At 44.6% G+C, this 25004-nt stretch overlaps 1 protein-coding gene across 3 annotated transcripts in view; it reads right to left on the reverse strand.

Annotated features, from left to right (window-relative positions):
- The window catches only part of NOS1AP (nitric oxide synthase 1 adaptor protein), a 1090707-nt gene that overhangs the window by 268706 nt on the left and 796997 nt on the right, over positions 1 to 25004 (reverse strand). For all 3 annotated transcript variants that reach the window (XM_086955405.1, XM_086955396.1, XM_086955412.1), the window contains exon 6: positions 17330 to 17471. In XM_086955405.1, the coding sequence (XP_086811531.1) occupies positions 17330 to 17471 (142 nt within the window). The remainder of the gene's footprint in view (positions 1 to 17329; positions 17472 to 25004) is intronic.

Consider the following 25004-nt stretch of genomic DNA (forward strand, 5'->3'; position numbering starts at 1 on the left):
CTCTTTGCTACTGAGTCAGGGTTTTAAAAAAGCACTGGCAATTCTACTGATTGGTTTAGATGAAATGGAGTAATGACTTTAGGAAAGAATTTGGGATTTGTTCTTAGGAACACTTTGTTACGGTGTAATTGCACAAATGGTTCTTGTATAGTGAAAGCTTGAATCTCGCGTACTCTCCTTAGAGAGGTAACAGCAATAAGGAAAGCTGTTTTCCATGTGAGAAATTGTAGTTCACATTTGTGTAAAGGTTAAAAAGGGGGTCCCATGAGCCTGGTAAGAACAATGTTTAGGTTCCACACTGGAGAGGGTGGTAACCTAGGAGGAATGATTCCTTTTAATCCTTCCTTAAATGCTTTAATTGCAGGTACTCTAAATAATGACAGATTTTGTCTATTTTGTAGGTACACAGCAATGGCTGCAAGATGTAATCTTATGGATGAATATGCTAGAATACATCTTTGTAAGTGTAGGAGGTAACATATGATGTTCTGGATAGAAGCATCCGGGGGATCCGTTTGATTATTGTTGCAGTAAATGTTAAATCTCTTCCATTTTGCTGCATAGCAAGCTCTAGTAGTAGGTCTTCTGGCTTCTTTAATGATATTCAGGCAGTCTGGTGGTAGGTTAAGGTAACCCAACTCTAAGACTTCAGGAGCCAGATCGCCAGATTCAATTGACTTGGATCTGGATGCCTGAATTTTCAATGGTTGTGCGTTATCATGGATGGTGTCAGGCACAGTCTTCGGTGATGAACTAGAGAGAGTTCTAATAGCATTGTGAACCAAGGTTGGCGTGCCCATGTGGGAGCTACTAGGATCATTTTGAGAGACTGTTGTTTAAGCTTGCGCACTACTAGTGGTATTAATGAGAGTGGCGGAAAAGCGTACGCAAATCTGCCTGACCAGTTCATCCATATCGCATTGCTCTTGGACCGCGGGTGTGGAAACCTGGTGGCGAAGGTTGGGCATTTTGCGTTTTTGTGCGTGGCAAACAGATCTATGTCTGGGTGACCCCACTTGAGAAAGAATGGTAGAAGAACTTGTGGATGTAAATCCCATTCGTGAATCTGTTGTGTCTGTTAACTTAACAGATCTGCAATCTGGTTGTGAACCCCTGGAAGGTGTTTTGCTAGCAGATATATGTTTTTTGGAATGGCCCATCTCCAAATGTTTTGTGCAAGCTGGGACAGTTGCAGAGAATGCGTGCCTCCTAGTTTTTGAATGAAGTACATTGCTGTCATGTTGTCCGTCCGGATTAAGACAGCTTTGTTCTGTACATGTACTTGGAAGGACTTAAGTGCTAGGAATATTGCTAGCAGCTCTAGGCGATTGATGTGGAGCACTTTTTGTGGTGTGGTCCATTTTTACCTGAGTTGTATGGTGTAGGAGATGGGCTCCCCAATCTGTCAGTGATGCATCTGTTGTGAGTACTATTTGTGGAACTGGCTCAAGGAACTTCCGCCCTCTGGACAAGTTTTTGGTGTTCCACCACTGCAGAGAGTGATGTGTGCGGCTGTCTACCAACACCAGGTCTGTAAGTTGTCCTTGAGCTTGGTTCCATTGTTGTGCTAGACATTCCTGCAGTGGGCGCATTTGCAGCCTTGCATATGGTACAATAAAAATGCAAGATGCCATCATGCCTATTAGTTGCATGAACACTCTGGCTGGGAGAGAGTGTTGGTTCTGAAACCTTGTGATTAAGGCTTGAATGCTCTGTATTCTGGCTGGACTGGGATACGCTAGAGCTGTAGACGTGTTTATTGTGGCCCTTAGGTATTGATATACATGAGAGGGCTGGAGATGCGACTTGGTGTAGTTGATTGTGATCCCTAAGTCGTGCAATGTTTGAATGGTTTGAGATGTGTGTTGGACACATTGGTTGAATGACTTGGCTTTTATGAGCCAATCGTCTAGGTATGGGAAGACATGTATGTGTTGTCTTCTGAGATGTGCTGCTACTACTGCTAAGCACTTTGTAAACACTCTTGGTGCAGTTGTGACCCCAAATGGAAGGACGTTGAACTGATAGTGTTGTCCTTCTAGCACAAACCTTAGATACTTCCTGTGAGAAGGATGTGTGGGAATGTGGAAGTAGGCGTCCTTGAGATCTAGTGTAGTAAGGAAATCGCCTTGTTGCGACAATGGGAGCACTTGTTGTAAAGTGATAATATGAAAATGATCTGAGTATATATACAGATTGAGGGGCCTGAGGTCGAGAATTGGTCTTAGTGTCCCGTCCTTCTTGGGTATTAGAAAATACAGCGAGTAAACCCCTGTCCCTTGGTGTTGTAATGGAACTATTTCTATTGCGTCTTTTTGAAGCAATGATAGAACCTCTAGTTTGAGCAGTGAAGGTGTTCTGTAGACATTGGACGCTGTCTGTGTGGTATATGTGGAGTGGTAGCTGCGAGTTCTAGGCAGTAGCCATATTGGATAATCTGTCTTACCCACTTGTCTGTTGTGATGGAATTCCAGACAGGTAGGAACTGTGTTATTCTCCCCCCTAAAGGAGTGGAATGCTGTTGGGGGAGCGGAAGGAAGTCACTGCTTTGTGTTAGGAGAGGTCCCATTGTTGTTATTACATCTTCCTCTGCCTTTGTTGTTATTGCCTCTGTAGCCTCCTCTAAAGTATCCTCTATTGGAGGATGATTGTGTATTGTTTTTAAAAGAAGCTGAGTTGTCTGCTCCAGCTTGTTTGGAGCCTCCTTTATAAAAGGAGCGACGAAAGGAGCCTCTTGTTTGTGTGGACAGGAAAGCTCCCATAGATTTGGCAGTTTCAGTATCTTTTTCATTTTTTAAAGTGCTGTGTCTACAGCTGGGCCAAAAAGCTGCTGTTTATTAAATGGTTGATTTAATATGGTAGTTTGCACCTCTTGCTTAAATCCTGAGATGCGAAGCCACGCATGTGGTCTAAGGAGGATGCAAGTGTTTATTGCTCTAGATGCAGTGTCTGCTGCATCAAGTGCACACTTGATGGAAGCATTAGAAATTAGCTTACCTTCTTGGATAAGGTCATTAGCCAGTGCTTTATATTGGTTAGGTAGATGCTGTAGGAGTGGTTTTAGCTGATCATAATAAGCCCTGTCATATCTTGCAAGGAGGGCTTGTGTAGCTATGCGCCATGTGTTACCTGCTTGGGCAGCTATTCTCTTGCCTGAAGCATCCATCATCTTTGACTCTTTATCAGGAGGTTGTGCATCCCCTGATGTCTGTGTTTGCTCTTTTTCTAGCGTTGGAAACCACTAGTGAGTCTAAAGGTAACTTTCCTTTAATGTATGCAGGATCCACAGGAGCAGGACTATATTTCTTTTCTATTCTGGGGTTTATGATCCTAGCCTGTACAGGGTCTTTAAACACTTCTGGTGCGTGTTTAATTACTCCTTTGCCCAGAGGTAGAATTTGCACTGACCTCTGGGCGTGCTCAAAAGTGTCCAGTAGAAAATCCTCTTCTGCCTCATCTGAGTGCATTGTGACCCCATGGTGGATGGCAGCTCTATTAAGTAAGTGTCCAAACCCAATATTATCTTCAGGAGGAGAAGGTTTGGATGGGTATGCATATAGATCAGGAATATCTGGTACATCCTGTGTAACATCTGGTGGGATTGGGCCTTCCCAGTCAGGTGGATCTGTTGGGTAGTTAAAAGGGTCATTTGGGTCGTTCCCTCCCCCCATAATATCATCATCGTCATTATTATGAGGAGGTGTATGTTGTAGTGAGAAATGAGGTGAAGAATTTTGAGGTGAAGGAAGAGGAGGAGAGATAGATTTAGGTACAGGAGAAGAAGGGCACATAGGTGATGTAGCAGAGTCCTTCTTCTTTACAGGCACTGGATGTGGAGGTGCTGTATCCAATTTCCTCTTTCTGTGTGGCCCAGTAGACGCATGTCCTGTCTCTAGGTCAATATATATATCTTTTTCTGTCGAGTATCAGGGTGAAAAAGCTCCTCTTCCTCAGGAACCGCTTTTGATGCCGATCTTTTCGGTTCCGAGCGTGGCTGTGTCTTTTGTGTGTCTTTAGCCTTAGGAGTTGTGGCGTAGATCTTGGCTCCGAAGATCTTGGCTTTGGAGCCGAAGCTGGTTTAGTTGGCGTGGAAGCGTCGGAAACAGTCTTTTTTATACCCGGAGCCGATTTATCTTTCGGAGTCGACTGTATCGGAGTTACTTTCAGAACCTGGACTTCTTTCGGTTTCGGTGCCGATGGAGCTGGTGCTACCGGCACATCCGGTTTGCTCGGTCCCGAGCTACCGGAAGGCTTTTGTATTTTCTTCGGAGCCGAGCTCGAAGGATGGGCTTCTGAAGTAGTTTTTCGGTCGCGACTGGGCCCCAGGGGCAGAGTGTTGACCTTTGCCTTCGATTTGGGTGTTGGGGATAAGGCAGGAGCAGTAGTACTCACGCGTTGAGCCGAAGGTATGGAGTCATCGGAGTCGTCTGCCCCAGATACGATTTCGAGATCTTCGGAATCTTCCTCGGGGACATCTGGACCTTCGAACAGGTTGTTTGGTTCCGGAGCTGATCTTTGCATGATTTATCAACGGGCCCTCCGATCTCGAATAGTCTTCTTGGATTGAAAGGATGCACAGGACGGACAGCTGAACTCGACGTGTTCTGGTGATAAGCACAGGTTACAGACCTTGTGATGGTCAGTGTGCGGGGATTTTGCTCCACACTGGGGGCATTTCTTGAACTGAGTCCTTTCCATGAGCTGTAGGCCTCACGGCGTGGATAGGCCTAACGGCCCGCGTTGACGACCGGAATCGAGCTGATGAGATGTAGTCGATGTTTCTTTTTTTTTTTGAAAACCTTTATTGTGCAGTATCAGCAAACAGTTACGGGCCTACAACCACCTGGCCGGCCTCGGCTACGATATGGAGCATAGCAGCAAATTTACGGTTACGCAGTAGCACATCGATAAAAGTAGCAAGCAAAGCAAGCAACACTATACCCAGAGCGACCACTGAGAAGCAGGAAGAGTTAAGGTTAATTTTTAAATTTTATGGAATATAAAGGATCAAATGCCGCACAATCTAGCATGGAGTACCGAGTGGGCAATGCGTGTAACATAGCAATTGAGCAGCAAGCATTTTCAGAGTACCGGTGTTAAAGACTACCAATGGGTTAAGCATAAACCATACAAGCAACATACCAGTCGTCGCCCATCTCAGGTACGTAAAGCAACCCAAATACCTCCCACAGAACCGCAAGAAGCGGAGAGCAATGAGAGGCACCCAACTAACCCAGCATAACGATCCAAAAGAAATGAGAGAAAAGAAAAAGAAAAAAAGAGAGCACAAGAGAAGGGAAGAAGAAAAAGGCCCATTGTAACTAAGGAAAACAAAACAAGAACCCCAACCCCCAACCCCCCACCCTGCACCCCTGCAGAGGCTATGGCCTACCCCCCCCCCCCCCTAGCAGCGTGCCTGTCGCCCTCAAAACGAATACCCGAAATTTAGAGAGAAGACGTAGACAAGAAAGGCCATAGAGTGAAGAACAGATAGACCCAAGAACCCCCCCCTCCAACCCCCCACCCCGCACGTCAAAGAGGCTATGACCCACCCCTCAACTAACGTGCCCGTCACCCCAAAAGTGTCCCAATGAAAGGGAAAATACGGGGGAAAGTCACTAATTCCAAACCCCTGCCCTCCCCCCACTCACACCCAGTAGCTCAGGTTCAAACACAAATAGACCAGTAAGTCAACAAACGATAGTGGCGTCGTAGCACAATTCGGAAAAGCGTTCTCATCCCAATGATTGACCGGGCATCCGTCCCTCATAACGAGTAAGAAGAGTTCACCCCTGGCCCATTTGGACCCTGCCATCAATACGTGGCCACTGATAGTTAGCGATGCAGTACAACTTCGGACGATCAAAGTGACCAGTCAAACAAAGCAGAACCAACTCCATGAGGGACCCCAGCGTCAATGGGCCGAGGAAACAGCACTTCCAGCAATGTAGGCACAGCAGCAAGGTTCCAGGCCAATCTCCCAAATCACAACACGCCGAAAGCAACGTGAGTTGGATGGACAAAGGAACAACGCCAAGGAGGCAATCCGCCTGCATTCCAGTTTCAGTCCCCAATGCCGCTCTCACGCGGTCGGTCGACTCTGACTCGTACTCAACACTAGGCAGGGCTCCCCGCGGAGCCATCAGTAGGTACACAGCAGTTTCATCCGGTGGCAGTGGGGAGTCACTAACAGCAGCACACTCTCCCAGATCGTCGAAGCCATCATCCGTCAATGGGGTAAGAATGGCGCCCAATTTCCGTCCAAGGTCCCTGGCTTCCCTTACCCAGGCAAGGTGGAGAGAGCCCAGGGCAACAATAAGGTCCCGAGTCGTGGGTTCCATCGCGCGTGGCCGGCACAAACTCTCTCGCACTCAGTGTAGTTTCTTCCCCAACCGGCACCAGCAGCCCCCACAGTTTCACCTGGCCAGAGAGCTAATAAGAGAGCCACCAAAAAGGGGGGACCATCTCCACACTAAGCTACTGGGGGCAATCCGCCATTTCCACAGTAGCCACTAGCCAGTCACTCAGTCCGTGGGCGCCCGATAGAAGGCACGGGCAGTGGTCGCACTGTGCTGCTGGTAATCATATTACCAGGGACAGACCCGCCAGCCGTATACAAAATTGCCAACCCGCAGGACACTGGGGTCCACAAAGGAAGCACAGGTCTGTCTCTGAGTACTTGTTGCGTTACACACGATCTAAAATGGCGACCACCCGCCCGTCCAGCCAGCTCACACAAAGCTGCCTCGAGAACAAAGGAGCAGTCTTACTGGCCGATGGTGTGGAATCTCTCGAGCGCGCGGCCGTATCCTGGGCGTCGCTCTTCAACCACAGCCGTCTGAGAGGTTCCGATGCTGTCTCCAGTAATTCCAAGCCTCGGACGTCCTGGCCTGCAGAGCCGCGTCCTCGAGTGTCGTCGGCAGCCGGCACCAACCTCCGGCCCCTCGGTCAGCGGGCGGACTCAGTCGCGGTCCAGGCGGAAAGGTTCACAAAGGAGAGTTGCCGGACACGTCCAAACTCCGGAGTTACAGCCGGCCAGTCACCAATTCTTCCGACGCCGCATCAGGTATGCCCCGAGCTCGTGCAAGCAGGGGAAGGCAGGATAATAACAGAATTTGTGTCGTGGCGAGCGGAGCTCGCAAACTAAGCGGCCATCTCGCTTCGCGCTCGGCCACGCCCCCGTAGTCGATGTTTCTTGATGTCGAAAGTTGTTTAGCCGAGTATGAAGTAAGTTTTCTGACACGTCAAACTACTTAGAAGTCCCGCAGGTTTTCCATTCTCATACAGAACTGTGCATAGAGACTTGAAACCTCAGTGAATTAGGGTGTGCCAAAACTCACCTTAGTACCCAAAATCCCCTACCAGACTAGCTACAGTGTCTCATTGGTTAAGTGTGGCTCAATGGTTAGAGCGGCAGACCCTGATGCAGAGGTCTGGCCCGGGACCAGGGTTCAATTCCTGCCTCGGCGGGTCTTGGGCTCAATTTCCTTGGACCTGATAATTCTCGCCTTGGAGCCTATTCTAATCATGGGTTCCACTCTGCAACTCTGGGCAATAGCTTGCTTAATCTCCACAACTGCTGGGATGCCTGGCTTTACCTTGGGGGTGCCCAGGAGTGGACATTTCACAGGGAAAAGCCAGGAAGGATTCCACAGCGGTATGCGTTACAGCGCCAGGACACCCCAGTTGGGGTATTAGTGCGCTTTACAAGTACAAATTACATTTACATTTACATTACATTACAAACTCCCAATGTTTAGACAAACCAAAACATGGACTTAGTACACCTCAGGTAACGTGGAACACATGAACACTCTTTCGTTATACAATCATTTCAATCCAGAACAAGGAGTAAATGAGGACGCGTGCACATTTGAAATGTTTATTTACTAATGCAGTGTTCTCAAGCGCAGTATCTTAGCCTATACAAGCAAACATATTATAAGAAACAAAGTAATCAGCATAGTTACTAGTCCATAGAATACAAAAGGTGAAAGCATGTTAAAATGCTAGAGCGAAGAAGGCTAAAAGGCACCTAATTCTCACCCTCCCTTGCTAGTATATTATATTATATCTAAGAAGGTCTCTTTGGGTTTTAGAAGGGCGGCCCCATACCTCAAGATCCTAGTGGTAAGGGATCACATCATCTTCCACCAGCTCTTTGCATGCGAAGCACCATCAAGTGTAAGTGTGTGCTCTGTGCTAAGCAATATAAAACACGCCTAAAGCCAGAATTTAGCTGCAGCTGCATGTATATTATGTCTAGGAATGTGCGAAGATCAGACCTCACAACAACCACTGTGTTGAGATATCCTTGAAGGTTTCAGCACTCACTGTACAGACACAGCTCACCAAGCAAGGCTGATATCAGAGTAACAACATATTATTCTTGTGTAAATCAAAACACTCTACTAGGCTCAAAGCTAAAGCAACCAATATGTGTCGTGTGCAGAAGCAGCAGAAGGGTAAAATGGCGTTAAAACTCCAAAGAAGCTCATGCTAACTTAACACAGCGCATAGGCAAAGCCTATCTATATGACAGAAGTAGTTTCGAACCGGAGCGGAAAAGTTGCATCCGAACCCAGTGGCGGAAAAAAAACAATCTAAGGATGGAGCCGATGCCCATGCACAGTATCGTTCAAGGGAGGAGTCACTTATCTCGTGACTACAAAGACTTCTTTCAAAACGACAACAACATGCAATCATCCGAGCCCAACACCAGGTGGCGATCTAATGCACAGAGTGAGATCTGCAGCACATATGCCTCGAACTGTTTGTTTTTGCTTTTGTCACCCAGAGTGGGATGGGTATGCCCAGACGTGGGTCCGGTGCTCTCCATGCCACTAGAGTCAAGCTATCCTGGCTGATGAGGGGTGAAACCCCGAAACCAGTCCTAGGATTATTGTTTCCAGGCCAGGGAGGACCTGGCCGGGCTGTTCGGGATGGACTTTTCCCATGGGGCACAGGGTCAAGACTGATTTGCTTTTGGCTGGTTCAAACTGGAATGGCATGGTGAGCAAAACAACAATGGATTTAGGCCCAGATCTGTGTACTGGGTGAATGTATGACATTGTTCTGCATTTTGTCCATTCTTTTTGCATTTGTAACCCCGAGTGGGACAGGTACGCCCAGACGTGGGTCCCGTGCTCTCCATGCCACTGGAGTCAAGCTATCCTGGCTGATGAGGGGTGAAACCTCAAAACCAGTCCTAGGGAGGACCTGGGCTGGAAACAAGGTAAGGTTACAATTGCACTATCAAACCAGACCTAAAATTCCATGTAGGTTAATGACTGCACTCCTCCCATCTGTGCTGTCTTCAGAGAAAGACAAACAGCAGACATCAAGTTATTTAAGACACTTGTACAGCATTACAATGTCATGCATGTGTCCCTGAAAGTTATATCTCAGCCAGCTGGATAAATAAACAAAATGATCACAGCTGGTAGGGGGCACGCATTTTTAGGTTGATCCTGGGCAGCGCATGAGCTGCTGCGAGGCATGCAGTAGTAGGGTATGGCATAGAAGCCCCGCCCACTCTCCACCCATAGTTTTTATTGGCTTGTGGCACTGTCCTCCGTAAACGCTGGCACCTGATTCAATATGAGGCTTGTTAGTCCCTCCTTGGTACCGCCTTGTCGCCATTTGTAATGGTGGCCACGCCCTTTTATTTAGACACAGCTCGCCGTATTCAACCACGAGCGAGCAATATCAACATCCCGGCGAGACTTTTCCCTCGATCGCGATCAGCAACATCAAGTTTCTGATCAAGAGTGTGGAAAATAAACCTCCCGGCGAGATTCTCAACGTGGGGAGGTCAGGTTTCTCATTGCGAGTGGTCGGCTATGCTTGCGACCGCTTGCGATGAGAAACTACCAATCCACGTTGAGAAAGCTGCTGCTCGAGTACAAATCTACTCGAGCGGCAGAAAAAGACCGCTTGCACTGTGCAAGATGCCGTTTGCCATGATTGCACAGTGCGGCAAGCACCCGGCACTGTGCAATCAGTGCGAACAGCATTTTCCCTACTGCACTACGCGGTTCGCGTAGCTATGCATAGCTTGCGTAGTGCGAAGTGCACTTCACGTAGCTACGCGTAGCACGACTATGCAAACTACGCCCAAAGTTAATAAAGAGAAGCATCTACGTATCATGCCTATAATATGCCCTTTGACTAATTCATGCTTTCGCATGCACCACTCCCCCATGTCACTTGGGTCACCTTGCATGGTACAAACTAATGGAAAGAAAAAAGGGACTGCATTGGGAATATGACAATGATTTTGGAATGCCAGAGTTTAAATATTCGATAGCCGGATCTAGTTAGCAAAGTAATATTTCAAAGCTTTAGATTGAGATTGCCAACAACGAATTATTTTGGAAAGCATACCATCTATTAGTTTTTTTTCCGTATATTAGAATGCTAATTTGTTAAGTACTGTATAGGGATGTTTTGGTATTGTTCGTAATTTGTATTTCTTTCCCGTACACCAAGGCATTCTTATGTTTGCTATGTTGTTTGCTATGTTGTCTTTATGGTTTAGCACTTGGCTGAAACCCTCATCAACATGTTTGCCTCTGTTACGCTTTTCATAGGTTACCAGTTTTTAGTATCTTGGAAAGTGTATGCCCAAATCTAGGAGGCAGTTTGATAGCTGTCAGTCAATAAAAAGTTTTCGTAATTTATTGCTAAAGGCGTAAATGCATGTATGTAATGGAATAGGAGACTTATTTCGCTTATTCTTGCTTCATTAACACAGTTTTCAACCCTTTGTGCCTCTATAAAAGATAAGAGAGTGTTTTCAACTGTGGTTCTATTGAATTTAATGGAGATGACTTGTTCGTTAAAGGGTTACGTTTTGAGGTGTTCAGGGCAGGTAATCCCGTTGTAGTCTACGGGAGGCATTTTTCTTGGCTGAAAGGTTAAGGTAAGTTCAAGGAGGATGACACCTTCAAAAAAAGGATGAGTTCATAAGCATGTAAATGGCTGCCAGACGTTCACTTTATTTAAGTGTGACATTTGCGTGCACGGTATTTACTTTGTGTATACTTTACAATGGCAATAAATAAAAGACCTCTTGCATTGCAAATGCTTGTTTTCTGTGGAACCGTGCAACGTTTGCCCAATCAAAACATGCCCTCTGGGCTCCCAACATGTGGGCGGAGCCAATGCCCCTCTCTAGTGATACTCACATAGTTGTCTCGCAACAGCTGTGTGGTCAAGCAAGACCATAAAAAGTTAAATTTGGAACCAAGGCACAAGTCATAGCTTTTAGAGCGGCAGCAGAGTTTTCGTTTGAAATGGTGCTTCCAAGTTTGTTCAGTGGACCCTTAATGGAACTATTGACTGAAGGAATATCGGAATAAATCCATTATACACTGCTATCTGTTTTGCCACTTAATTTTTCTGTTCACAAGATTCCCTTCCCCAGCATTAGCCACATGCCTGCGCTGAGACGCCTTTCACTGCATAGTCTTCCCTTCCTCCAAGAAATGGGCAAGTATACTGAGTTGTAATATAATTACATTTTTACGAAACACCGAATCGGTCATTCTGAGACTCAGGGGCCAAAGAGGCTCAGTAATGTATAGAGAGCATCAAGTCCCATTCCGTAGCTACCCTTTTCCATCTGTGGTCACAGGCATGTTAGCCTTGCATCGGTGGCACCTTCCATGTATGGTGGGTACAGCAACCTCAATGGATAGTGCAGTATTGAGAGACTGCATCGGTTAGAAAGAGGGAGCATGGTTTGGATGATAGGAGATGTCTCAATTGAGGCTTCCACCTCTCTGACAAGCCAGGAGTTGGTCCACGCTTCAAGTATTCCCCCCCAACCCCCCCCCCCCCCTCCCTCCTCAAAGGTACCTGAGATTGCACAGTCAACAAATCAAGGTTTCCCAATCCAGGCTGGTACCTAAAAGTAGGTACACAGAAAATATTACCCATGGAAAGGGTAGTTCACGTCTGGGCCAGACTGGCCGTAGTGGGCACCGGGAATTTTCCTGGTGGCCTGGAAGGATGGAGGCCAGTTTTGGACCTGTGGAGGCCGATTTTGCCCCTGTGACAAAAGCGGCGCAGTGCTATTTTCACTATCACGCCATGCTACCGGGGAAGGTCGAGAGCAGATTGCCAGGGCTGGTTACTGCTCCCATTCCAGCCGTGGTACACGTAGATTGAGCCCATAAGATGCAAAACGATGGCACTAGTCAATGTCACCTACGAGCAACAGATGAGCAAGCCCTAGAATTCGAACCAGGAGGTTGCCAGTTACAATGATGACAGAGCATTAAAGCAGTTCTTGCCATCAACACTTTATTTAGCAACTGATGCATCAATGAGCTCCCTGAAATGAGGCTGCAGTCTTGATTGTTGTCCAAAATTTGGATAATTTCCTACTCAATAGTCTGGATTTTAAGGTTTTCTTCTACATTTGCCTAGAAGATGTGTAGTAGGGTTTTGTTTTTATTTATGCTTTGAGTTAATTTCACTAGGAGGGCAATCTTCCCAGGTTTGTGAGGGAAGGCTGCTTAGATCAAGAGAGCTAAATACACGTGAGGGGATTAAACATTTAATTGTGGGTAATCTTAGGTAGTTACAGTTGTTGTTTTATGTCTTTGGCTTCCTCGGTTGCTGTGACTTATTCATTTCACCAATGCTCTGGAACTGCCTTCCCCATTTCACCTATACCTTTCAGGTGGACATTATTCTGTCAATCCCTCGAAGGCTGGGAAGAGCTCAGTTATGCAGTTCGGGCTGCACTACTACGATGCGTACTATGCACAATTTCTTGTTTTTTCTCTTCATCATATTAAGGATGCCTTGCAGCTGGTTTGGCTGTTATCATTGCTCTCAATATGTCTTCCAGTAACATTTTACCCATAGGCTATAGGTTCAGAGAATAGTGTATCCGTATGCTCTTACCAGTAAATGCAAACTTTTGTTAATCAATTTGTCAACAAACTTGTCTGTGGGATTAATTGTTCTTTCTACTGGTATAACACTTTGTCTCACTTTATGTGCTTGTACTGGTTACATAGTGGGGTGCCTGGTCTCCATAATTACGGTCTTTGTGTATTTATCCGGTAACTGTGATTTACAGTTGGTTTAAATCTATGTCCTTCATGGATCATAGTGAATTTAGCATATTAAGCCCTTACTGGGTCAGGATCCTTCCTCATACTGTCAGGTTATTAACTTTCGTCAGGGCTAGACTTACTGTCCATTACAGACAATTTATGTGAAATCTCATGTGGACTTAGTCAATGCCATATAAGTGTATGTAGCCCTCCTGTGTTTCCTTCTTTTGGTGGAGTTTTGAGTCTACCCTTAATTAGATCAACTAAAGGGGATGCGTGTAATATCTATTCCTATTTCTTTAACAATTTTATATAGAGCCAACTGCAATTCACATAGATAAATAATATTTACACAATACAATGAAACAAGCCATGCTTTTATATTAAAATAATAACCATGGGAGGGACAGTGGAGTGAAGAAAAAGATCTTTAAGGGTGGTTAACTCATTTCGATATGTACATTGTTTCGGACACATTACAAAAATCTGTGAACTTAATAGAGTAACAGGAGAAACAGGTGTTTTAACCGCTTTCTAAAAGAGAGATGGGATGGCACAGTCCTCAGCTTTGTGGGTAGACCACACAATAGCCTGGAGGTAATACCTGAAAATGATTTTTATAGGTAGGTCTGTCTCGAATTTAGATCACTCAAGTATAAAAGTCCTTTCTCTTCAATCCTTGTAGTCACCCTGTGACAGTCAACATATTTAGTAGGACTGTAGAGTTCTTCAAATGGATGGCTTAATAGGTCAGGAAGAATATTCAGAATTTCGAAATCGCTTTCTAAGGTAGGCAATGAAGGTCTTTTAAATATAGGTATTAAGTGTTTGTATTTTTTCTTTGGGCCGAACCAGTTTTGAAGTAGAATGAAAGATTGCTTTTACCCGGGCATTGCTTGTTTCAGGTAGACTGGTGAGCAGGGCCTTACTCGAATATCACTAGTGTATCAACTACATCACACCTTCTCAGGGCTCTTAATGTATAGACCCCCAGGTCCTTATGGAGAGTTCCTAGAAAGCTTACCAGACTCTCTCGCAAGCATACTATTAAAGAAATCCAACACCCCTATAATAGGAGACCTAAATGTACACATGGAGGATCAGAACCTCCCCAGCGTCAAAAGGATGCTGCTAGACCTCGAGAGTCTACAACATGCCCAGTTGGTAACGGCTGCCACACACTCCAAAGGACACTTATTGGATTTAGTAATCTCTAACGACATCAACATTAAAGTCGGACCTTCAATACCGGTCCACTTGTCAGACCACCAATTCATACCCGTCAACTTAGGAAAGAAAGGAAGAGAGCAACCTGGTCCCCCCCCCCCCCCCCCCCCCCCCCAAGCAGAGACAAAGAAAAAATGCTGGGCCAAGCTCAACGCAGAGGCATAGGGGAACAGCCTAGCAGAAACAACTACACCTAATACTGAGACATCAGTAACAGTGGAGGAAGCATATTCTAGATGGGAAACCTGGATTACCCAATCTCTGGACAAAGTAGCCCCAAAAGTTACCTCCAAACCAAAACCCAGACCCAAGGCAGGGGGTGGTTGAATCCCCAACTGCCAGTGTTAAAGAAAAAATGCAAAAAAATGGAAAGGGATTACAGGAAAAACTATGACCCACAACTTAAAACCCGGTATAAGACAACCATCAGAAGCTACCACAACAGTGCCCGAGTGCTGTCTTCGAAACTGTGGACCACTACACTCTGCAAAGCAGACGCTCAGCCATTGGGGTACAACGTACCATACTACAGTGACTGGCCTCGTTTCTGGAGGGAAGAATATTCCAAGTATTGAAAAACACCACCCTCTCTAAAACAATGTCATTAACGTGTGGAGTGCTATAGTGTTCGTCATTGAGCTCCACGCTGTTTACTGTGCATATGGAGCCACTATCTAGGATCGCCCAAGAGTTCGATATCTCCATGAGGTCCTATGCTGACGATACGCAGCTGGTGATCATCTTAGACCCCATAACCAACTGGGACTCCGGGAGGTTAACTATCTGCATGGAAAAAGTTATGGAGTGGATGACAGTTGTTTAACCCCTCCTGTGCTCATTATTATTATTATTATTATTATTATATTTCTTATATAGCGACAGAATCGACCCCCGGAGGGGTATCTCCGCGCTTGCCTTGGGAACCCGAGCTGAGCTCGTCATGAGCCATGGCGCTCCGGTGCTCATGACGAGCTGAGCTCGTCATGACCGCGCCCGTTAAATGGAACGCTCGCATGCTGGGCTGATTCCCCTGCTGTGCTGAGCGTTCCATTGGAATGGGCGTGGTCATGATGAGCTGAGCTCGTCATGAGCACTGGAGCACCGTGGCTCATGACGAGCTGAGCTCTTTATGAGCACCTGGGCGCTGTGCGAGCCCCCCGTCCCCCCAGCACAGCCGGAGGATCCTGCCAGCAGCGAGAGGTTAAAACTGAATAGGGACAAAATAGAGTTAATGATCCTCGGGAACAAGACAATTACCAGGCTATCCATAAGCTGGCCTGAATGCTTGGGCAGCCCACCCATGCCTAAAGAATCAATTAAGTACCTGGGTTTTCGCTAGAAAAGGACGTCTCTAGGGCAACACAAGCCAAGAAAGTTGCAGCCACCTGTTTCAGACTACTTAGAAGTCTTTGAAGAATCCTAGAGTGGATCCTAATATAGCTCAGGAAGATGGTAGTCCACTTGTTGGTCTCTTTACGTCTGGACTATGGAAACTTTCTTCTCCTAGGGGGGCCGAAATATGTGACCTACAGACTTCAGGTGGTCCAGAATGCGGCAGCAAGGCTGCTGTGCAATGTCCCAGCTCGGAAGTCGGCAAAAAAGCACCTTAAAGGGCTACATTGGCTCCCAGTGGAGGCCAGAGTCAAATTTAAGGCACTGGTCATAATTAATAGAGCTCAGCATAATAGGAGCCATAGGAAAATCTGAAATTTGGTGTCCCTATATATCCCAAATAGGAATCTGAGATCAAGCTTGGAGGGAGTCCTAAAACCAGCAAGTGCCAAAAAGGCGAGGTGGCAAGGTAGATCCTTCTCCCACCTGCCCCCCCAAACTCTGGAACTCTCTACCATGGGAATATTGGACCCTGGACAAAGCACTGGAGTTTTGGAAAGCAATCAAAACGTGGCTGTTTAAGCAATACCTCTAATCTCTGTCCAGCCTCAACCTGCACCCAGTCTCTTAGCGCTGGGAAGCCCAAGGGCAGCTATGTGCTCTACAAGTCACAAATAATAATAATGCTAGATGTGGACCCATAGTAAATATGGAATTTATTCAAGAACAAGAAATCCATTGGGTGGTGCGGACTGCACCAAAACAGCAGGTGAGAGTGACTGAGGACCCTGTCATGATTCTGCTTGATGGAGAGACCCCTCTAGCTTTGCATGTTTGATGGAAGCATTGCACAAAGCCTCTTTTGCCTCCCAGGGTCTTGGTGTCTTCTTTTCTACCAGTGAAGAAGACTTTTATAAAATTTCCAGATCCAGTGAAGGTCCTTTATCTTAAGCTTATTAGATGCAGCATGTGTTTGGTTACACGAGACCCATTCAACAAACTAAAGCAGTGGCAAGCTCAGGATTCAGTCATTTTTTCTGTTAATGTCAACAGTTGAAGGTGAACTAACAAATCCTTCTTGTCATTTACTTACATACAAAGTTCTTTTGCGTCATTTAGACAGTGGCGGCTCCACCAATAAGGCGGAGGAGCATCGCCCCACTATCATTTTATTTTTCTTTACAGGACTGGAGCCAGCCAGGGCGAGTCGGGGCTAAGCAAAGTGAGGAGTGGTTTCACTCCCTAAGTACGCATGAATGTTTGGCCGGCCCTCTTTGGCTGGCCAAACATTCATACACACTTAGCTTGTTTTCCCCCTATAGGTGTATTGCACTGCTCGATAGAGAACATGCCCAGGCTCCCAGGCCGATCAGACCAATCACGACAGTCATGATGGGCTGTGAGAGCCCATCACGACGGTCGTGATGGGCTGTGAGAGCCTGCTTCTGGTGTTGCCAGAGGGCAGAGGAGAGGTGTGCGGGTGGCTGCGGTAATGCCCCATATACATATATTTTTTCCATTCACCCCCACCCTCTGCCCCACCACCCCTGTTTCGAGGCAGCCACCACTGCATCTAGAAAGGTTAGAACTGGAAGAAGTCCTCAGAAGGGCACTATGTGCTACTTCCTGTGCTCTGTCTGCACAGCATAGTTAACAGGATGTGATGCACAAAAGAAATGCTCATCCAGCATGCATACCTGGAACCTCTGGTCCTTCGCTGTTCTTCTCGCTTTCCTCGTCCTCTTGGCCATCTGCATTCTGCTCTGTGTGCTGCAGACTGAGTTTGTGGCACACTTCGAAGGCCTGGCCTACAGTCCTTACAACCCGCATGGCTTGGCTCTGGAAGACAGAGAGAGGAACAGAATGTAACACTTCATCCCAAACCATAAGGCAACATTGTCAAATTGGCTCATTGGGAAATAGCTTTGAAACCTTGCAAGTATTTTAAAAGATGCTACCATTTTTTGAGGAAGCAGTGAACCGTTGATTTATTTGATCCCTCACTCATAGGTTTAAAAACTAATATCACAGAACTGAAGTAAAATAGATATACGGAAGCAAGGGACTATCAAGATGACGGTGTGGATGATGCGACCTGATCTCACAACACAAGGAGAAGAATAATCCATTACCTGCAGTCCCTCACTCGCCTTCCTTCTTAACCAATGAGGTTCCCTCAGTAGGAGTACACAGTGCCTAATGAATAGCTCCTACTTACAAAATTATGTTATAAAGAATGGATCGATAGATCGATTAGGGAAGCGGCCTGCTTTACATCGCACAATGATGTATGAGCAAGGTTGTGCATTATAACAACGTGCTTCATATGCATTGGAGGTTGCACAGGCGATACAAAGCTCACACATTGGTGCTAGGAATTCCCTCTTCCGTACGTGGAGTTGATTGGTGTGGTGGAGGAAGTTGCATTATCTGACAGATGTTGTACTTAAAAGAGAAAAGAGTAGCAAATGAAAGGAGGTTGAATGCATAAGTGAAGAGAGTTGATTCACAATTTTTTTAATTTAATATGTTGTAGTTTACTTAACATTACAGAATCAGAAAAGTGTACAAACCTTACCCACCTCAATAATGTATATATTGCATACTTTGCCTGGAGGACACCATGTCAGCTTCTTATATCCATGTTCATCTTTCCCAATGATTCATCGGGGCTTGTGTTCGTACAGGTATTGAATTTCCATAATGCCTCACCACCCAGTTCAGTTTAAGAGGGGATTTATAGTTTTGAAAAAAGATAAGCAGTCATCTCAAAACTGCATTCCCAAATTTATATTTTTTGGGGTGTCTTAATAGCGTGCATTGCTAGTCTCTGAGGGCTGTGCATTGCCATAAATTGCCCTCGAGGATATGAGGAAGGCTTTTAAATCTTTGGGGTGAGAGAACGTATGCACAGTTCTGAAAAGGATAATGTTCAGCTGATAATCCTGGTGTAGCTATCCCTAGGCCTGAGTCCTTCCCCTTTGTTGTTTGTGCTGTGGATGAAGCCATTGACTTGTCATCGTGGGACCGCTAGCCGATAATGGAGCATGCAACGTATAGTGTTCCACGCAGATATTGTATTCTATATTCCTGGCCCTTCTACTCACCTGTGGTCAGTGATGTATATAGTATATAGTGAACAGATGTAGGCTTTTATCTGGTCTAAAACTAATCTGGGGTTAAGTCTGTCTTTTCCCTCAGAGACCGGATCCACTAGTGGTGCTGGGAGCGATGGACCCACCCCGCCTGGTATAGACTAGAACCATGTCTACGTACCTCAGGATCCAGGTCTGTCACTTGGTTGGGAACATGCTAGGGGTAATATCATCAAGCCCTTAGGGAAGCTATGTAATTCTATCCGGTTCTTTTAAATGTTGACTTTGTCCGTGATAGGCAGAGCAACTCTAGCCAAAAGGATAATACTCCCACACTTTATTTTTTCCTACATCTGCCTATTTTACCAACGCTGGTCTTCAAAGATTGTGCTCAATTGGTGTGACCGGAGATATAAGATTTTTATAAGATATAAGAGTATTTCAACATAAGCAAATATAAACTCAGGGCACATACATTTACAGCGTTTAGCATAGATGCAACGCAGGATGCTCTCGACATATTTAATCGAGTTACATGATTTTTTGTTAAAAATGTTAGTATTAAAAATGTTTAGGGTACTGTACATCCTCTGGTGGACAAGACATCAGTTGTACAGCTGACTGCACGCAATCCACTATCATAGACACCAATGTAACTATCAGAGAAATGTTACATGGGCTAGAGTCCGTGAAAACAGAGGAATAGTTCATTTTCATTAACACGTGCACAGCTTTAAAGTTCAGGCTATTAACGTAAATACGTCATAAGACGCAAGTGCTAACATAACATCAAGGCGCTCCTACCATAGCCTTATGAACCCATGGAGTAAAAATGAGTAGACCAACCACCTAAACGTATTATACTTGATACAAAAGGTATAAAGAGGTTTTATTGAAGCCTTTATTCCTTGCACAGGCAGACGGCGGGCAGACAAGGAAACACATTGATGCAGTGTGGCCAGAATTGAAAGGGGGTCACCGGTATGCCCACAAGGGGCAGTGAAGTGGTAAATATACTATGGCTGGGTGTGCGTTCAATTGGTAAGGTATTGGGATCCTTTGATCCCACTACGTTGTACACAAATAGTGATGTTTACAGGTTTTTAATATGTTCCCTCAGGTATCAAACTTCGTATGAAGTAATGCAGTGTGGTGACAACTGACCCTCGCCCTGAAGAAGTTGCCTGAAATGTAGTAGGCAATGAAACATGTTGTCCCTCTATGGGAATAGAAGGCGACAGAGTGTCTTTTAATATGAGCAAATACACAGCATAAATAAAGTTAGAAAGCTAGTGGTTGTTTAGCTCCGTTTTAATCTAAGGGGTGGCTCCAATAGTATTAGATTCCACTTCATTAGTTTAGGGTTCAGTCACAGGGAACACTAGGGAGATACATCCTAGCGCTCAGATCACCAGTAATTTCACTTTTATTATCATTATCACATCTTTTGTTATGGTATGGGTGTACTGATGATGAGAACATGAGCTCACAGGTGAGAACCAACCAGTGAGCCTCCATGGTGTTACTTCCGTGAGGCATCCCATACCCCACATCACATTTTTTACATTGCCTTTGATAGTTTCTGCATCACTACAATTGCTAGAAACACTGGGTTACAGCAATTTTTTTGGTGGTACAGTGGGGGAACACACGTTTAAAAAAATAGAACAGGGATTCATTGTCACAGATAGGAATACAGATAAACTGTTAGCGTAGTACATAGATGTGCAGGCATAGGGCAAACAGAAATCCAGATCAGACTGTTCAGCAAAGGACCAGGTCATATTGTGACTGATATGTTGAGTGGGGCAGACCTGGGTCCTGTTAAACCCCTTGAGCTCCTTTATGAGGATAACAGCCAATTCTACACCAAGAAGTAAGCATTAGGGACTTGGGCCAAGTGACCATTTCTCCTGGGCGGAACTCCATCAGCGATAGGAAGTAGGGATCGGCTTTAGATGTTCGGCAAGTTCATCTTAGGAAAGAACCAGACGGGGCGCTCCTCTAGTATGTACTTTCAGAAATCTTTTGTTTCAGGGATGGCTGTGTGTTTATGTACAAAAAACGAGGGAATGTTGATGCCTTTTTTAAGATTGCAAAATGAATGCATTTTCAAAATATATATAAAGCTGATATTTTTCATGTTGATTTGGAAAACGTAGGGCGTGTGATACTCCGTTGATTCCAGAGACCACTGTCACCCATGCTGTTATTTCAGGAATCGTGTGGAGTTATTTTTGTGTACAAATTCTATAAAAATCAAAATTGTTATCTGACACCTGAGCCTGTAAATTTGGTGCAACATTAGGAGTTGCCTTCTGCCTAATCCTCGATGGCCTCAGTAATCTGAATAGAGAGACTACCACTGCAGTCTACATGCGTTACCTTATTTTCATATCCTTTTCAATCGTATTGTCATGCTGATCATCCCCCCCAGCAAATCCTTTAGGCAAATTGCACATATTAATGCGCTGTTTTCTTCCATTTCTTTCAAACCTTTATTTTTGGGCGGGCACCGATCTCCAAACACTTCTGGAGAGCATCAGACTTGTTTTCCAAACCATGAAAATATTGGAATATGTATTGCATGTTGTGGAGATCAAAGACCTTTCACTTCTGGAAATTTGCACTCCCCAATCAATATGTTTCGACTTGTCTGGCCTGCACAGTGTTTTTCCGCAAGTGGGTTCAATATTACCAAAACCAATGGAAGGGTCCACATTTTAGACAACAAAGAAATTATACATGTTGCACGGAGGAAACACGTCCCGGTGATAAAACACCGATTCGTGAAATACACAACATTTTTGAATGCGGGTAGAGCGAGGACAGACGCCTGAGCGACATTGCTAAAAGTCAACCGAAAGAAAACCAGGACGAACGAAGGGTTGTATTCATTGCAGCCGCCGCAACCAGAAAGATTGCCAGCGCACATAATAATGACGAGATAGAGTTCACCATTGAAATCACGCCACCCCAGCCCCAACCGGCATCAAGAAATCCGAATTAGGCATAATCCAACAAACGGGATCAACAACCCATTTCTGGAGACTGCGACACAAATAAACCGTAAGGTGTATTGCAAAAACACCACAAGTATACAGATACAAGAAACAAAGTAACCCGTAAAAACAGAGGTACCCAGTCAAGCCCTGATGAAAAACACGACAAATAATCATCGGGTGTGGAAACGTGTCGGCTATTTCTTATAGAGTTTATTTAATCCGCAGAGGGCTCCATAAGGAAATTGAATTATGTGAAATGTTTTCCCCTGCGAGATTAGTCCTATAACATAAAGACTGAATGACATAGGACTGATATATTAAAAAAGAACTGGTGTACTCTTGTAATGTGAATTTTGAATTGTATGAAGTATGTTAAAATTCATTTGTTTATGTCTTATTGTTTATATTCGACTCTTCACAGTAATTTATGATTGTTGTGTGTATTGTAGTGTTTCAAAACTTGGACATTTGAAATTGTATAAATGTATCTAAGTTAACTGATAAAGTAATTGAGGATAAAAATGCAAGCATCTACGAATAAGTTTATCTAGATGCTCAGGGTTCTCAAAAATAAATAGAGTAGCCCAATGCTAAATCGAGACCGAGTCATTGTTGCTTGATTGAAATCATATTAAAACACACATCTTCTGGTAACCCTTAGTCAGTTTTAAAATCTCTGTATGCACTTTTCTACCCTCCATATAGGACTCACCCCACAGACCTGCATACACCATACGCCAGTTTTCAAAGGATCTCGATAAAGCGACCCTTCGGAGTACCAGTAGGGCATTGCAGTGCCGTCACGACGAGGAGCAACTGCCCGATGTTGAAGCATGACATTCTTCAGGGTGTGTGAGGGCTACTAGAGGCAAGACTTGCTCTTCCCTCCTGGCAGTGGGTTCTAGACCTAGGATCCCTATCTTTCCCCCTTTCTTTCCATCCTTTAAGTAAGTGAGTGACACCCGCACCAATCCCCAGGAACATTGTCTCCTTCTTTGACTTCATGTTTAGCCCTTGGAGCATGGGCACTGGACCTTTAATTGGCTCCTGGTCCCTTCCTCTCTTTATTGACACAGCTCAAGAAGACAGATTGTATGTAATGTAAAAATTGCTGTTTCATTTGATTGTTGAGAGCTTATTGTTACTTCAATCGACTTACTACTTTGCGTAGTGCACTGAAACCCATTTTTGGCCATCCCTGTGCTATACAAATTGACAAAAGCAAAATGAATGAAATAAAACACAGAAACCAAGCCTCAGTTCCATCTCCTTCCCAAATAAAACATATACAATGTTGATTCTTTCAAAATAAAACATATACAAATTTGCACACAGCAGGACAAACGTGTATACACACAATTTCAGGTACGCCTCTTTGATTCTGCTAAATATATGCTTGTTTTTTCCCTTTCTGGACAGTAGCTTCCCTTCATCTAAGCTAGGAGATATCTAAGAACCAGATCTGCTGCAGCAGACCAATAGCACTTCTGGGTCCAGTGCCAGGCCCTGAAGGAAAACTTAATTTTCTCTAATCATGTGGCCTCAAACACTTCTGCAGAGCTTTAGACTTGCTAGCTCTGCTTGCGTAGGGCATTGGGAGTGGTGTTAGAACATTTACAAGGGCTAAATGTAGATCCAGTGTGGTCCAGTGGGAAACTCCAATGGCATTCTTCTTGACTCCACTAGGGGCAGTAAAGAAGCATACCACTCTTCAGGGTGGCATGGGGGCACACACACTCTCTCGGGACGCATTTTGCACATTGCAGTTGTGCCTCTACACAAACCCAGCGACGCATAGAACTTGAGCGCAAACAGATCTTTAGTAACAGCGGAATGCCTCACTATGCACTTTTATCTGAGGTTTAACTGCACATCAAAATGCATCAGCTTACCTCTAATACCCCAGCAACCTGTCATGTTGTCAGTTTATTAAGCTGAGAATAACTGCTTGTATCCCCAGGGAGCCTTAGCAGATGACCTGCATCGTCAACAGAACATCCCCGAGGACCTTTCTGGGATTTATATTTGCAGCATGAATTTCCAACCAAGAACAGTTTTTATGCTCTGATCTGTCAAATATACTGCCTTTTCACAATAAACACATACTGGAAAGAATCATTAGCTTGTTTTGTTAGGTGCTCAGTCAGACGTGGCCGTCACAGCAAGTGTGCCAGTTTAACACTTTCAATAAATAAATGCAAAATTACCTGTTTTCTACTAAATTGCAGTTTCTTTTCTAAGACCTGACCAGTTAATTAGGTAGTATGTAACTGATTACATTGCATGCTCGTCAAGTATTTTCTGAGGAAAGGCATAACTGAGGGACGTCAAAATTGCAACCTATAGGAATTTGATACACTATGTTGTTTTTTCATATTTTCTTGAATTAGTTTACTTCCCTGGCTTCGATGCAACGTTTTACTTTTATTTTTGGCTAGTAAATTAAAATTCGCAAACATTGCAGTTTACACAGAAGCTGTAGTAATATTTCTTTGTTTTTCCTGGTTTCACTTTCCACCTGATAATACAAGCAAGCACAACGCCTTGCATATCTGCATTGCGAATTTTCATTGTTTCGAAAAAAAACATTCTAATCAAAAAGATAAATATTTTTTTTGCCAGGTAATAGCGACATATTTCCCAGCAACAGAAAAAATCAATATTTCACTGCAAGGCAACTAAATTAAGTTAACCACCAATTATGCAATGTCACCGTGCCATTTTGAGTCTCAAAACAAATCTTTATTCGGCAAACAGCCATAAAAGACATCAAACGCAAGAAATAAAAGCAATTCACCCCTTAAAATTATTCAAATGCACAGTGCAAATCACATAGGGAAACAGCGTAAAAACATGGGTCTCTGTAAATATCATACAGACAGCAGTTCATGGGGATTAATGAATAAAAGATTTCCCACCTTAGAACATCAAAAAGAATTAAAATGGGGACAGAATCAGCATCATAAAATAATGAGTTCATACCTTATTCTAATCCTTACGGCCTGCCTAATAAAATGGAACACTGCTAGGCAAGTTTTTAAAGTACCTAATTTCTGTAGAAACACCAGGCCCTTCTGATGGGTTCTCAAACGTCCTTTTCGTAAAACAGGAATTAGAAAATCATGCTTAGGATCCTTCTAAAAGGCGCATAACAATGTATGGCAGGGAAAAGGCGACCTTAAAATGTATTAAACTCAGTCTAAAATATGTCAAGTTACATCGCTGGATGGGGTTCAGGAACCAAGTTAGATAAGGTCCCATGCTGTTGCAGG

This window comes from Lissotriton vulgaris, chromosome 1_1 (genome assembly GCF_964263255.1).
Source record: "Lissotriton vulgaris chromosome 1_1, aLisVul1.2, whole genome shotgun sequence".
NCBI classification, from domain to species: Eukaryota; Metazoa; Chordata; class Amphibia; order Caudata; family Salamandridae; genus Lissotriton; species Lissotriton vulgaris.